General features: G+C 40.4%; 1 protein-coding gene across 2 annotated transcripts; it reads left to right on the forward strand.

Annotated features, from left to right (window-relative positions):
- Nucleotides 1-740: 740 nt before the first annotated feature.
- On the forward strand, nucleotides 741-15,508 carry si:ch211-165g14.1 (uncharacterized). Of its 2 annotated transcripts, none has more exons than XM_056237219.1 (7): nucleotides 741-928; nucleotides 2,626-3,826; nucleotides 4,319-5,021; nucleotides 7,264-7,357; nucleotides 12,211-12,260; nucleotides 12,417-12,491; nucleotides 15,399-15,508. In XM_056237219.1, exons 2-6 carry the CDS (start codon nucleotides 2,628-2,630, stop codon nucleotides 12,459-12,461), a joined length of 2,091 nt encoding a protein of 696 aa, XP_056093194.1. In that variant the 5' UTR covers nucleotides 741-928; nucleotides 2,626-2,627; the 3' UTR covers nucleotides 12,462-12,491; nucleotides 15,399-15,508. The 2 variants fall into 2 exon arrangements, with proteins under 2 accessions (XP_056093194.1, XP_056093195.1); XM_056237220.1 differs by having other exon boundaries at nucleotides 12,417-12,473.
- The last annotated feature ends 1,110 nt before the right edge of the window (nucleotides 15,509-16,618 follow it).

Genomic DNA, 16,618 nt, shown 5'->3' on the forward strand with positions numbered 1-16,618 from the left:
TGAGCTGCTAGAGTGATTTATGATTGTAGCTACAGATCGTAACAGACCAAATCAAAGTTTAAATTAACAGTTGCTATTAAAGGTATAATTTAGACTTTTATCCGAAAATAAGTACATGAGCATTCTGTTTTTATTTATTTATTATTTTAAAACTAATTTGATAATGAATGCATATCTGTGCCTTTCCTGTTGATTCACTCAGAACACTTTTGGTTTTGTATGTATTTATTATTTAGTAAGTGGTTTTAATTTTTATGGTTGGTTCTTATTTTTCTGTCAATAAACTTGGCCTTATGATCAAACACTGTGTGATGTGTCATAATTATGTGGATTTGATTTGTACATTATGAAACAAAGAATGCAATTAAAATATACAATAAAAAGTAATTGGGATAAGATAATACACTACTGTGTTTTTAATGACACTCTTAATGGCCAACAAAAGGGAGAGTGATAAGAAGCATTACGGTTCTGAAATATTTGCTTAATACTATAGTCATGATATGATAATAATAATGGTGAAATGTGACTGACAGATAGAGCACTATTCCCACATTACTTTTCTTATTAGTTAGCCTATCTAAAATATTTAATTTAATTTTTATATTCATAATATGTTCTTAGCCGTTATATGCTGTTATGTTATGGAGAAGTGTTTCATTTGGCCTACTCTTGGCCTTTTGTACTGAAGATTTGTCTTTTATTTTGAAAGCATCTCTATTGTGTTTCGTATTCCGGCCGCCATGTTTAGCTGGAGTCACACAGTTAACCAGAAGAACTGCCTTGTCCTGCTTTCGCCAGTAGTTTTACTCTTTTATATGATTAGTCCATATGTGTTTTAGACCAAATTAATTGTATAACCCCCCTCCCGTGCCTTTGATAAGATGTTGAGTAACTCTGGGCAGTGAAGGGACGTGTTCATCCTCGGGTAAGTGTTACTGACACCTGGCTAGCGTTAGCTTCAGTGATAGTGAGTTCATCTTCATCAGTCAATAGATCGATCAAAACATGGCGCAGCAAAGCTCCTGACATCAATACAAACACCATTATTGGGCCTCATATTGATTTATGTGTGCGTATTGACCTACTTTACTCATGGGTTTGTGTGTTAAAATGTATCCTGATGTTGCTGTGGGATGATACCTGATTTTAGGTGAACTTCTCAAGAAGCATCATTAGAAAAGATTGACCAGTTTGTTCTTGGTTAAGGGGCACTTTATTTTAACACTCTATGGTGAGAAAATTGCAATTAAAATACAATAATAATGTTTAACCAATATATATATATATATATATATATATATTAGTAGTAGTGGTTGTACCATGGTATGGCATCCCCTTCAGCCAACAAAGTTGAAATCTATTGTCATGTGCTTGACATTTTTGGCAACAAGGAAGTGAAGGTCACATGCTGTCAAGGCTCCATAGTGAGTTCATTTTAGTCAAGAAAATAAATATACATTTAAATTGTACATCCAAATCTGCTTTCTAAAGCTGTTGGTCATTTTTAATGCACATTTTGTAAAATCAATAACTCTGTGAGTTTTTTAATTTTTTACCAAAGTAAATTATTTTAGGGAATCTTCAGTACTGGCACTCAGGCGGTATAAATGTCTTTTTTCCTGTTTTAGGTTGATGTTAGTAAGTATTTTTGGAAGACCGAGAGGAAAAGCTGTAGCTTTTCCAGAAAGTATTGATGGTGACTGCAGTGCTTTAGAAAATGAGGTCATAGTAAGAAAGGAAGAAGTTGAGAATAGGAGCAGTGGACGTGAAGGTAGAGATGAAGAATATAAGTCATAGATGTTGTGGAAGTCAGACATTTTAATACACTATCATCCTATGCCAGTTTGGAAGATGTGATCCACAATACAACCAGAGGTCTGGAAAGATGCCTCTGCCTATGACCTCTACACTGACACACAGGGATATGGCAAGCTGTTTTGACTTTCATTCCCAGACTATGAATTCTTGATATTTGATCAGAAATTCAATTATTTCTTGTAAAAATCAAGATTTTTCATAATCAATAATTACTTTGTTACTACAAAAATGATAAATTCCTGATATCAAGAACTCAATTGTCACTCGTTGAAATGTTAATTCTTGATTCCTGTATTTCAGCGTATTTAATTTGGTATTTCTGAAAGGCTATCTGAAAATATATTTCTGATATCAATAATTAGGAGAGCAATTTCAGATATCTAAAATGGCTTTTTTTTTACTAATATTCACATTCATGATATCTGAAATGAACATAGTCAGTCAGTAGTGACAATCGAATTGTTGATTTAAAAAAACTTTGCTAGTAGCAATTCAGTTGTTGAACAGACATTTGCACTAGTAACCATGTAATTATTAATATAAAAAATTGGACATCAACCACACGACATATGCTAATACCTTTTCATATACTGTCAACTTTCTATGTAAAACAGTTCTATCTAATAATGTATTAGACAGGACTGCTAGACAGACCGTAAACTAATGAACACAGAGAATGTGATCACTGTGAGCTCAGGCTGTTAAAATAAAGGTCACAACCTACTGGTGGTGCGAATGCAACCAGGAAAACGTTCCTATTACTACCCGGTGCCCCTATTGACTCCTGCATTTGGTTTCTTTCAGTCATGGACCCTCTGGACCAGGTCGATGTCATGCACCTTCAGGAGTCTCGTTCCTCAGCTCTGGATCTGTCTGTGGGCTGCAGGCAGGGCCCACTAAACTCCATGGAGGCTTTGGATTTGGTGAAGAAGCCCAGCTGGTGTGGCATTACCTCAGGGAGCAGGAGCGCTAACATGTCCGAGTCTCGGTCCGGTCGGTACATCACTCGGCCCAGCAAACAGACTCCACCTGATCACCCAGAACCAGGATCAAAGCTCCATGGGATTTGCGGGACATCATCCCATGGCTCCTACTCTATGCCTTTACCCCTGATCAATGGATTGCCATCCGTGGCTCAGATACTGTCTCAGTGCCCACCGACACACCAAGAGTTTGAGGATGACACAGATTCCGACGTTGAAATGGACGAAGCGTTGACGCAAGCGAAAAGATGTCGCAAGAGAGTGTTAGAAAACCGCACACTAGGAGGTAGGATAGCACACAATGCATTCGAGACACATCCATACTTTAGTGACGCACTGTCACAGACTAAGGGCTCGTCACGTTTACCTCAGGACGCCAACAACGCCGCCGCACACACACTACGTTCCACCAGCTCAGCGGTTGAGTCGACTGCCATTGAAACCCTCGCATCCGAATGTACCGCCGCTAACGAAACGTCTCCCTGCTCCGCTGAATACATCTCCAGTGACGAGGACAGTGACGTCATTGAGGTGCCGGTAAGCAACTCCAGATGCAAGACTCCTTTGAACTGGCGCTCCCGAACTGAAAGTGTTATCGTTAACGACATGAGCAGTGGAAGACGAAACAATTTCTCCATGAAGCAGGAAGTAGACTATGATCATCAAATAGCCAATCCCAGAAATGTGAACAACGTCTACGCAATGGATGAACCGATCTTTGAAGGCCGTGACGGTAGGACTGGCTCCGGATCCAAATCGCTGCTGTCGTGGATGGAGTCGGTCTTGATACCCATATCCCCGCAGGACAGCGATCAAGAAGACATGGATGCTGCTTATTCCCAAAACTTCCCGTCTACCTCAGATGGCGAAAACACGAGCGTCTTGGCGTCTCCGCAGATTGGGGCGTCTTCTTCAACGCCAAACCATTCCCGGAAGACTACGGCCTCGAAAAGTAGGAAGAGGACAAAACCGAGGCCCAAACCCAGGTCCCAATCCAGTTCCCAACCCAGACCCCAACCCAGGTCCCAATCCAGTTCCCAACCCAGACCCCAATCCAGTTCCCAACCCAGACCCCAACCCAGATCCCAACCCAGACCCCAATCCAGTTCCCAATCCAGTTCCCAATCCAGTTCCCAACCCAGATCCCAATCCAGTTCCCAACCCAGATCCCAACCCAGATCCCAATCCAGTTCCCAACTCAGATCCCAATCCAGATCCCAATCCAGTTCCCAACCCAGACCCCAACCCAGATCCCAACCCAGACCCCAATCCAGTTCCCAACCCAGATCTCAATCCAGTTTTCAACCCAGATCTCAATCCAGTTCTCAACTCAGATCCCAATCCAGTTCCCAACTCAGATCACAATCCAGATCCCAACCCAGTTCCCAACCCAGTTCCCAACCCAGTTCCCAACCCAGTTCCCAACCCAGATCCCAACCCAGATCCCAACCCAGATCCCTACCCAGATCCCAACCCATATCCCAACCCATATCCCAATCCAGATCCCAACCCAGACCCAAAACGGCTAAGCAGGCGAGGCCGTCACCAGGCAGTAAATCTGCAGCTAGTAAGGCTAAGAGAAGAAGAAAGCCTTGGACATCTGGAGTTTCATCCCTGTTTTCTCCTAAAGAGCCGGAGATTAAACTCCGATATGCAAACCACAAAGAAGAGAAGACTCACGCCAGGCTTGATGGCTTCGCCCCTTACATCCGTATGAAGTTCTCTTCCTGCTCAATCGTTAATTTTAGGGAAGAGGACGATTTTTCGACAAAGAAAGGGTCCCAGCAGATAGTCTCGGGAGTCATCCCGAAATCCTCCTGTCTGCAGCTGGGCCGGGTCGGCTCCGAGGCCAGGCTTCAGGTCCGGCGCTTCTGCTGCCTGTGTGGACGGCCCGGGAACGTCGAAGGCCTCGGGGACCTGCATGGGCCGTACCACTCCAGAGGAGCTCAGCCCGTCTGTAAGGTCGACCGCAGTCCCGAAGCACAGAAGCAGGACCCCGACTGCAGCGATCCGGACTCCGTCTGTAGTTTAGAGGACGGGGCGCCCCGGGCGGTCCCACGGGAGACGAAGGAGAACTGCTCGGGGAACGTGGAGGAGTCCGGGGTCTGTGCTGAGCTCTGGATACATGAGGACTGCAGTATTTGGACGGCAGGCATCTTTTTGGTTAAAGGGAAACTCTACGGATTGGAGGAGGCCATCCGACTTGCACAAGGAACAGTACGTTTTTTTTTCTCCCCAACATTATTATTATTATTAATAAAATATCTTTATATTTTACATTACGGAAGTGAAACCCATTCTTTAATTATTATTAAGATTTTTTGCATTGTAAAGTTATTTTCATGACCCTTAACACATTTTCCCCCAAAAGATTTTTTCCACGACTATCTATCTATCTATCTATCTATCTATCTATCTATCTATCTATCTATCTATCTATCTATCTATCTATCTATCTATCTATCTATCTATCTATCTATCTATCTATCTATCTGTCTGTCTGTCTGTCTGTCTGTCTGTCTGTCTGTCTATCTATCATGTACCTGTCTATCCGTTTGTCTGATTTTGGGCATAGAGATATATCTAGAAGTGTAATTTTCTGATAGTTATGGTTAGCTTTAGGGGTGGAACGGTACATGTATTCGTATCGAACCGAAACGGTACGGGCGTCACGGTTCGGTGCACGAATTTACACGGAGAATACACGGTATAAAAATAAATAAAACCTGCGTGCAAATTAATTAATGTAATGCGGAACTACTGTTAGATACGCGGGTTCTTTAGGGACACATAATCTGTACCATCGGCTTAGCTCTGAACGCGCGTTCACTTCAAACGTTGGCTTTATACGCGCGTCCTATTCGCTTTGGACTAGCGTCGAACTAGACGCGAATTTGACGCTCTATTCGCGTTTGGTGTGACCGTGACCGCATAATGAAGGCTGCGATGTCAAGATTGCAATGCTGGACTGTGTGTGTGTGTGTGTGTGTGTGTGTGTGTGTGTGTGTGTGTGTGTGTGCGCGCGCGAGAGAGAGAGAGAGGCGAGATCGAACTGTGTGTGTGTGTGTGTGAGACAGAGAGAGAGAGAAAGAGAGAGAGAGAGAGAGGCGCGCGACCGAACAGTGGAAACATAAAAAAAAACCATACTCCGTAATTTTTTACAGATCATTAAACCTGCAAAGTGTTTACTTATATTTGTGTACACTCGCAATAAAACACAACATTGTGCACACTGTAAACTCTTGTCAAACTGTACAACTGTCACTCAACCAAAATCACACACACACACACACACACACACACACACACACACACACACACACACACACTGTTTTAAAAGGAAAAACATATTTATCCGACTCCATTTCAAAACAGTCTGTGTGTTCCATCTTTTGGACATTCATCATATTGCATTGGTTTTCATTTCTTGTCCTCGGAGCACTAATCTTACACATTCTACATTGATTAAAAAAGAAAATCAAATGTGTTTTTAATGGTAGTATTATTTTAACAGAAATCAATTATTTATAATTCAGATGAGAATAATGTTACATTGTTAATTAATAATGTTAATTAAAATTAAGGAAAACAAATATATTGATCTGAAATATAGCAAATTAATTTTAAATTAATTCAGGTACAATTACCAAACATATCGCAAGGTCTTTTTGTCTTTTCATTAATTTAATTAATAAACTAATTATATAAAACTATTGTCAGTGCACTACAAATAAACTGGTTCTATGCCTTTATTAATAAAACTTATTTTAAAAATACAATGCCTTCTGCATTTTTGTTTTGCTTTTCCCTCCATTGTACCGAATTCGTACCGAACCGTGACGTCTGAACCGAGGTATGAACCGAACCGTGACTTCTGTGTACCGTTCCACCCCTAGTTAGCTTGGTGGTTATTATAACCATAGGCTGCACAATGCTGTTGCATTTCTTTGAAAATCATCGATTTGTTAGTGTGAGTGATGATCAGCGTCATGTTGACTGTTCCAAGATGGTGGACGAATTGACGTGTCTGGAGCAGTAAATGCAGTTTCTATATTTATGATTTTGTACGATTTTTTTCTTTGATTTCTTTGGGGGGGGGGGGGGGGTCAATTAAATATGCTAATTGACATACTCCTGACAGATATTATGAGATTATTTCCCCTATCAAAAATAATGTCTGGCTTTATTTAAAATAACCCTGTTCGCATAGGTCATACAAGATTGACCATCATTTTCTTCCACACTCAAGGACTTTGAGAATTTTTATCATATGTTAATGTAAAACATTTTGTATAATATTAATTGTATTTATGCAACTCTTTTATTTTTGTCACTCCGTTTTTGCCGTGAAGATGCCTCAGATGCTGACATGGCATTAAAAAGCCACACTACTTTAAACAACGCTGTCACTGAATCTTCAGAAGCTGTAAGGTGTGTGTGTTGTGTTTGGTTGTTACAGGTGTGTTCGCACTGTCACATGGTTGGTGCCACTCTGGGATGTTTCTTCAAAGATTGCCCCAATAAGTACCACTTCCCCTGTGCCCTGCAGTCAGGTAATGATCTCGGTCTCGTCACACCGTACCGACTGAAACCAAGTAATGCAATGTACAATGTTTGTTTGACATGATGGTTCCTCTGATTTAAAAACAAAACAACATTGTTTGAAGGCAGTGGTTCTCCACCCTGTTCAGAGCTGCACATTTTGAATGTTTCCTTTTTCTCCTATACGGACGTGCCTTGTTGCCTTCATACTTCTGTGGAAGAATCATTTTTTAGTCCCAAATCTTAGGCAGTGGCTTGTTGCCTCGCTGCCCTATCAGGCAATGACTTTGCAGACAGTGTTTGCACGCGAACACTGATTTCGGACAGACTTCTGTGACAGTGTTACGGTTTAATGATCTACAGCAAAATAGAGCGATCTTCAATGAGAACTTAGAGAATATTTTTAATGACTACAGTAATTGCTCGCTAGAAATGACATCAAAAGTGGAAAACATTGGTAAAAAAACCTCATCAACTACAGCATCTTTATTTTTCTAGCTCAACTGTCACAGAATGGAAAGCACAGGATTGTGGGATATCAAAGGCCGTGAAGGATACATCTATGCTGCCTTCAAAAATCCATCAGATGAAGTATCTCAGGAGACAGGGAGTGAAACTAACATTGCAGCCGTCCTCCAAATGCAGCATTTTTAAAGGGGTCATATAATGCCATTTTTGTACAAGTTAATTTGATTCTTTAGGGTCTAAATGAAAACTTTGTAATATACTTTTTAGGGCTGACTTCTAATAGTCGAGGATTCGACGATTCGGAGAGGTCTGATTCGACTATGAACCTCATAGTCGAATAGTAGGCAAGTGTTATGAGGGGTGTGACGTTATTATATAACCGTGAGACCGACGGTTATAGTTGAACACCGTCATTAGAACTCTATAACCGCCAAAACCGTGCTATTAAAATATTTTTTACAAACATTTATCATCATAGAGAATGTTTAAATACTAATAATATCTTACGAGGGAAACGGAGGCGGAGTTAGTGGTGCGATCGGAGGCTGAGTGCTGGAGATGATTCGGGAGAGGTCTGTCCCCCTTTACCGATCAGAGCGCGCGCTGACACGGAGTAAAGCCTTCGCTCGTGCGGACGGCAAAAAAATGACGCGTTGGGTGCGCAAGACCGGCAAGACCGGCATTTGGCTTGGCTGTGTGCACAGCTTTTTTTGTAACAGCGCGCGCGACGCCGCATCCGAGGATGAACGACTTCAAGCCGAATCTGCCCGAGCATGTAGGCTATACGTCTCACCGCACCGGCACGCAGTTTGCGCGTCTAAATTGAGTAAAAGTAAAATAAAAGTTCATTGCAAAGTTTTTTTTGTTAAGGTTTTGTTTACTGTGTGTGATTTATTTAAAACAAAGCACGTTCATTGCAACGTTTTTTTTGTGTTAAGGATTCATTTAAAGGGGCATTATGCAGAAATCCCGTTTTTGTCAAACAGCGACCCCTAGAGTTACTGTGGAGTACTTGAATTTAATGTTACTGTCGTAAATACCACTCACTCAGAGCTTGACATGCCCTGTTACATAGTATACAATAGTACATTGTGTTTAATTTGTCGTTTAATGAGATATAATATATGTTGTTAGTGGTGAGAATTTTCACGTGATTAAATACATAGATCCGACAATTTTAATGGTCCAGAGGCAGAACTTTTGCCAAGTGTGTCAGAGGCTCTGGGTTCTAATCAGTAGTAGTATAGTTTATTTTCCTCATCAAAACCGATTGTTTATTAGTGGTTGTATTTCAAGCAGGGACATGTTTTTTGTGCCATTACAAAATATAGAGAGTCTCTCAGTCCCCGCAACGGATTCAGGCGCGCGTCACAACAGAACACTGTAACTTATCTGCACCACTGATCGCAGAGGCAACGAGCACTTTGGTCACTTGATTTCAAAACTAACACATTTCAGATCGCCTCTTATTTAACAAACGAATGAAATGAATGCTCTACTAGAGTTACCTGGAGATGTTTTATTTGTTTGTAATGGTAACGTTACATCCGTGCCGCGAGAAGTTTCAATGGGGACATAACACACCAGCAAATTATGCCTATGCTCGTGTCCGACTCCTCGCTCGGTCAGTCTGCCGTTTCCTCTTTCTCTGTTCCTCCGACAATGCTTTCCTAGCTTTCTGCATCTTATATGCCGGCTCAGCCATGACGATAGTGTGACAAACTCCATCCATCTATACCTTGTTCCTGTGTGTATGTGTGCAGTTGCCGTAAAGGAATATGTTACATCGCGAGAGCTGATATCACGCGATACTTCCTGACGCGGCCCGCCGCACCGAAGTTGCAAGTGAGATTTTTCCGCTCACAGGCACCAGGGGGGGTCGAGACGCCCACCATTCAACCCGAAAGAAGTTATATAACCATTTCAATAACTCTGAAGCTGTTCAGTTAAGCTAAAAAAGCTGCATAGTGTCCCTTTAATGGAAAGCACATTCACTTCTAGTTGTCTGTTCATTTTAAATAAACGTAGAGCGAGTTGTCCGATAACAGACGAACAGTTATTCAACCGAATGTCTAGCTGCTATCTAAAAAAAGAGAAAAAAGGTTTGACTATCAGTCGACTACGGCAAAATCTAACGAATCAGATTCGACTATGAAAATCCTTAGTCTTTTATTAAAAATTCTCATTAGTATTTTAAGAAAACACTAATTTTACCTGGTCAAAAACAGCTCTGTTTTCAGCAGGCCGTTTCAGTGCATATGACTTTAAATGATAATGAGCTTTGCTGACTCCGCGTCTCTGTTCTGCGGGGCGTTTCGACCCAACGCACGTGAAGTGTTGCCTTGACAACAGTTGAGGGTATATTTTGGAGAGAGAATGGCAGCGGGAGTCTCTGAGGACACATCTGTGCAACCGTATCAGTTTGACCCGGAGTCGGACCCGGAACAAGATGACGGCCCAGAAGAAGTTCGACAATTAAGGCTCGAACAGGAGGTTTCTGAATGGTTGGTTAACGTAATGTCACTTTGATCTATCTTTGTATGCACTGGCAGGCTAGAGTAGTGAGATACGAACGCTGTGTTTACTGATGTATACGTTAGTTCGTTGACAGATTGATGTTACATTTAATGGTAATGAACAACTTTTTTTTCGCGATTTGCAAAGATTAATATAAAGCTTAATAAAACTTAAAACTCACTTCTTCTGGAGGTGCAGAGGGAACATGAATAGTTGGTACTGATTATTTTTTCAGGAGCAGCTTCCTATCAAATCCAGCTTTATACTGACCCTCGTTTATAAAGCAGTCTGGTGAGAAAAGAATTGCGCAAACATGAAAGCATTGACGTTGCTCGTGGGGAATATTCCCTTCGAAAACAAAACTCAGCCACTGCGTCTTCAGCGGTTCGGATTTAGGAACATTAAAATGACTGTGTTCGTTATTACACCCAAGAGCAGAACACCACAATCGCTTAGACGCCATTCTCCTCCAGTGTATCAACAATGACGGACTATGATGACAGCTCGCTCAGGGCGGGTCTGTGTTGAAACGCTGCTGTCAATCAACAATCGTGGGAGGGGCGTCCGAGCCTGTGACGTCACACGGTCGAACGGCTCGATTTTGATATGAAAAACATAAAGAGATTAAAACAAAACCACTGGATGGATTTTTATCATTATATGATGGTTGTGTACAGGCACTGCCAACACACATTTCAGTACAATCAACTTGTAAAAGTGCATGTACCATTATATGACCCCTTTAAGCTAAAAAAAAGAAAGAAAGACGGCATCTAAAAGATGTGGTTGGTGGTCAGATGGTGTAAATGTACGTTTTTGACCAACATTTTCCACTTCTGATGTCATTTCTAGCGAGAAATTACCATTATAGTAATTAACTATTCGCTTAGTTATCACCAAAGCTCGCTCTATTTTGCTGTAGATCATTAAACCGTTACGCAGCTTCAGAAGTCTGTCTGAAATCAGTTTCATGAGGGAACCGTGTGCAAACGCTGAGAGTCATTGCCTGATTTCAGATCAGAGCCAAAGTCCTGGGCTATGCTCAGACTGTCAGTCAAATTCAGATTTTTGTGCATATCCGATTGAAATCTGGCAAAAAAAAATCACATGAAATGCGAATCGGAAACTGACCTGATTGGATTTCACGTGGTTTATGTGACTTTCTCACGACACGTCAAACGTCAGACGTTGTTTTAGAAAACATGCTGAAAATCCCTGCTGAAACAAGACTGTGTTGTTGCAAAGTGGCGGACGAGCAGAAACTGACAATATAACATGTAGAGACATGTTTTGAAACCGGCGGAGAAGACAGCGCTAAATAAAACCAGTCATACCAGCCTCCTACGCCTCTGCCGCCGTCTCATAAGAGGCAGTCGTCCTGCGCACCGGCTACACGTTGGCATGATGTAAATAAGACATCATCTGTATTGCAAACCCCTTATGTGGTTGTTGTTGTTGTTGTTGTTGTTGTTGTTGTTGTTGTTGCTGGCATATACCTACCAACGAAACGCCATTGCCATAGAAACCCATGCAGAGATTCTGGAAAACGAAAGAGAAGCATGGACACACATCAGATCTGGATGGATGTGGACAGTCAATCGTTTAAGATCAGATACACAAATAATCAGACTAGCCTTGGAGTCTCTACTGATGAGCTGATATGTGTTTGATGGAGGAGACATTTGGGAAACACTGTTTTAAATCATTTCAGAGCGATGGAAATATTGAGCCGTATTGTCCAGCTTTCTTGTAAGGCATCTCCTTATTTCCCATTCCCGGCTGTTCTGGAGTCTCGGTTCGAACACTCATCTCTGTTTTGTTGCACTGATGCTTGTTTTGTGTGGTTGTTGAGGTGTTTGTCTGTGCTGTTTCCCCACAGACAGTGCGCTCAACGAGGAGAACTTCACCATCAGATGCCCGAAGCACAAGGTGACTCGGAGATATTGTTGTAGTTGAGTTTAAGTTATGAGAATGACATGAGTTTGCAGCATAATAGACTGCAGTATTGAACTCCTCAGCTTTAGTGTCTTCCTCTTGCATCATCTTCAGCGCTGATAACGATCGCTCGTGTTTTTGTCTTCTCAGAATAAAGCATCCAGATTGAGCGTCAGCAGGCTGAAGAACAGATGACATCTGGGACGGGTTGAAATGTCTTTGAAGGTATTTTACTGCAGCGTCTCACTGCTTGTGCCTTAGAAATCTCAAACCTTTTTATTCATTCTGCCAGAGCTCAATTGTCCTTATTAGATCATTAAGATTATTATTTTGTTTTGTTGGTATCGAGATCAGTAATCATAATATTCCTTCGCGCTTAGGTTACAACATCTTTAACTTCTGTGATATTTTCTGTGAAACTGTTTTTTTGTTATTAAAAACAAACAAACATACAAACAAGCCCAGCCCTGATGAGAAAAAGTCAATCAAAAGTAATTAGGGCTGTCACTATCGATTATGATTATTTTGGTAATCGAGTAATCTGTCGATTATTGTGGCCGATTAATCGAGTAATCTGTCGATTATTGTGGCCGATTAATCGAGTAATCTGTCGATTATTGTGGCCGATTAATCGAGTAATCTGTCGATTATTGTGGCCGATTAATCGAGTAATCTGTCGATTATTGTGGCTGATTAATCGAGTAATCGGATATTTTTTTGTAGTAATAAAAACAGACCTAAGTAAACAATAGCCTTTAAAATTAATCAAAATACATGTATAATAGCAACGAGGCAGTAATAATTGTTTCAAATAAAGTATCAAAATTAAGTCATATTATAGTTTTATAAAAAAACACTGTTAAAATGCATAGTATAATATACATAATGTACACTAGGCTATGTTTTATAACAGATGTCTGCAGACGGCCTGGTGTTGTTACACTTTACACCAGATTAAAGCCTTAGAAAACTAATAATAATAATAATAATAATGCAATTCATGGATTCTCGTCCGTGGAACGCAACACTTCCAGTATTTTACCAGTTACTCGACATGGGTAAATTGTAACCGAGGATTTTTTTTTTTAAATCGAGTACTCTGAATTTGTTTGAGTAAAAGTTGCATTACTTTTAAAAGTAACTTTCCCCAACACTGCATATAAGCCACTTATCATATGACATACTCTTTTCTTGTTTTGGTGACAATTGCATTATTCAGCATTAGTGATAACTCAAACAAGTTAATATTTACATGATATTTACATGTTTACATGACAACGATGCACTAAAAAAAACTAAAAGTTTTTCCTTTTTCTGCACACAGACGACAATAGGGTTGGGTATCGTTTGAATTTTAACAATTACGATTCTGCTTTTCAATTACGATTCTAATAAGGTAAAAAATATATCTTTCACATTTAGTCTTATTGTAAAACAAACTAGCCTAAGTAAAATACATTTAAAGCATTATTAAAGACAAGTAAACACTCATTAATTTAAAAAATAAAACGAATAAAAAATTAGCAATCGCAACAAATAAATACAACAGAACAAATATATGATTTAAATGCAGTGTTTTAAGTTTTTCAGGTATTCAGGTACAGAAACTGTAATCAAATGTAAAATAACACTGCACTTTATAAATAAAATATACAGTACATTACAAATATAGTTACAAAAGTTATTCAGCCAAGAAGGAGGGAATTTTCTCTTTGTCCTTTGTTTGATTAGTGTTGTCATAGAGACGGCAGCAGGAATAATAGGCTGCTGTCACTTTAAGAGTTGCCCAGTATAGTCACACACACGCCTGCAGCTCTGAAAACAGCGCGCGAGTCGTCTTGCGCTTCAATTTTTCTAAAGTCTAGGGCTGTACTCAACCAAAGAAAATCTTGGTCGACTGAAGTCCTGACATTTTCGACTAAAAATGACGTTAGAAAAAAACAACGTTAAATTAATTAGCTGCGCACAGTGCGCAGTACTTGGTAGCCTTGTTGTCCGCCTAAATGAATTATAAATAAACATAAAAAACTAGTAGGCTATTTGCAGTATATTAAATCGTTTTTGACCGAATCATTTTGCACTGAAATGAGTCTGACACACGAGTCTGTCGGCTCTGACAGCGTTGCATCACGTGCACCTGCGCAATATCATAGCCTATGATTTCCGAAGATAGTACTATGTTGTCAACTAGTGATATCATCACAAGAACTGTTGAGGAATATGCAACATAATTTAGACAATTATTTTTGTCATATATTATAACTGTCAGACACTATCATTTCAGCCGCTCTGTGCATGTCCTCGCACAGGCTGAACATAGGAGAGATCAGCTTCGCGGCTGAGACACGAATAGACTATAAACTTAAAGCTTTTACTCTTAATAAACACACTTTAATAAAAAAAAAGAATATTTATTAAACAAACCAGATCAAGAGCAGAAACGAAATAAAGTGCATAACTGAAAAATAAAGCATCTTAGGCTCAAAACTAATACAAACAGTCGGCACAGCGCAATTGCGCATTAGGCTCCAAACAAAAAATAAAAAAGTTAGGTTATCACACTAAAACATTGAAATATGCAAATTCTGATTTGTTCATATAGCCTACTCAAAACAGACAGGGCAAGCTAACGCAGACAAGTGAGCTTACCACTTTTAGATGATATGTCATGTTTGTCGTCGAGCTGTGGTTGCTTGCACACTTTGCATTCGACCTTTTTCCCGTTATCAATTTTAACAAAATGCTGCCACACTGTCGATTTCTTTGTTGTTGACATGTTAGAAGAGGACTGACTATTAAACGCTCTCACAATTAAATAAATAATATTCAGCATCAGACCTTCTACAGCCTACTTATCGTTCTCTCTTGGGTTGGGCTAATCCAAAAAAGGTGAAAACAAGGGGGGTGTTCTGAAGACAGACTGTTACCTTGTTTACACAGACGATAGCGGTATCGTTTTCAAAAACATGCACTTTGAAACTGTTTTCAAAACTGTTTTTAGGCCCCCAAAGCGCTATTGTTGTTTAAATGAACGGCCACAATGTTACTTTTTCTGATTTTAGTTGAAAACGGCCCCTAAAGTTGTGTTTGTAATGGTGTATTGCTCATTTGTTTGTTGGTGTTCCTCCACAGGTAGACTTCAGCAGGTCGTCTGGCCGCGCGGTGGATCCCTGAAGTGTTTACAGATTGTTCCAGTTGATTTTGTACTTCACGTGTTTGAGTGTTTACATGTACTCTCAGGCGTCTGAGCTGAATATCTGACGGCCTGCCGCTCGAGTCGAGGGCCACCCTGGACGACGCTGGACGATTCTCACTGCATTCCTCTGCTCTCCGAACGAACGCTCGATGTATTCAACCTCTGCAAGATCTCACAACATAAACGATCTCTCATTCCGCTTCAGACTGAATCCTGTAAAGCCCTTTGAAAGCTAATAACGAGAGCCTTGTTTCATTTGAAGTTACAGTACAAGTGCACTGAGCAGAAGTGCTCGTTTTCTGTTTAGTTTGTCATTCTTGTATGAACTCCAGCATCTCATTGTTCATTAATGCAACACGAACTGACCATTCTTTAACAGTGACGTCTTTATCACATAAAACTGAAATGCTGAGTCTCCCGTATGCACTAGTATGTGAACATATTTATTTCTATTTATGTTTAATGCATATGTGTGTATTTATTTGCCAATGAACAGAGTGTGTTTTAGCACCTTGTATGAATGCAGTAAAGGAACATTATGATTTGATGTTGTTGGTAACAGCTACAGGGTGCTTTAAACATGAATCTGATTTGAGTTTTGAATCTTGTGGCCTGGGAATCGAGGAGTGTGTAGGATTTTCCATTTCACCCGATGCCTTGTGATGTCTCGAGCTCTGTTTCAATAAATGTTTTTATGTTCTACATTCCTAACATGCGACTGTGTGACTGTACTTCATGATGTGTTGATGCACATGTTTGTCCAGATGGTGGCGCTAAACAACCTTCACAATCAAACAAACTCGGGTCAGTGAGCATTTCTCAAAAGATTATTTCATGCCTCTGTTATAGCAAATGAAACTTATACTAAAACTAAGCCTTTACGTTACGAGTGGTCCGTACCTCTGCAAAGGTGGGTTGAAAAGGTTTTCTCTGACTCGATTCCTGTGCGGTTCATAGAGCAGTTGCTAACATGTTTTGCTCTCCAGTTGCTATGAAGTTCTAGGTGGTTACCATGGTTTTTGGTAGGTGTTATAAGGTGTTTGGTCATTGTTTACTGGCCCAGGTCGAAATGGGTAGTATTTTCAGCGCCTCGTTAAAGTTCCTGCAAAATCCAGTTATGATTTATATCATTTAATGCGTTATAATGATCATTAAT

This window comes from Rhinichthys klamathensis, unplaced genomic scaffold (genome assembly GCF_029890125.1).
Source record: "Rhinichthys klamathensis goyatoka isolate OS25496 unplaced genomic scaffold, OSU_Roscu_1.1 h1tg000484l_1, whole genome shotgun sequence".
Classification (NCBI taxonomy): domain Eukaryota; kingdom Metazoa; phylum Chordata; class Actinopteri; order Cypriniformes; family Leuciscidae; genus Rhinichthys; species Rhinichthys klamathensis.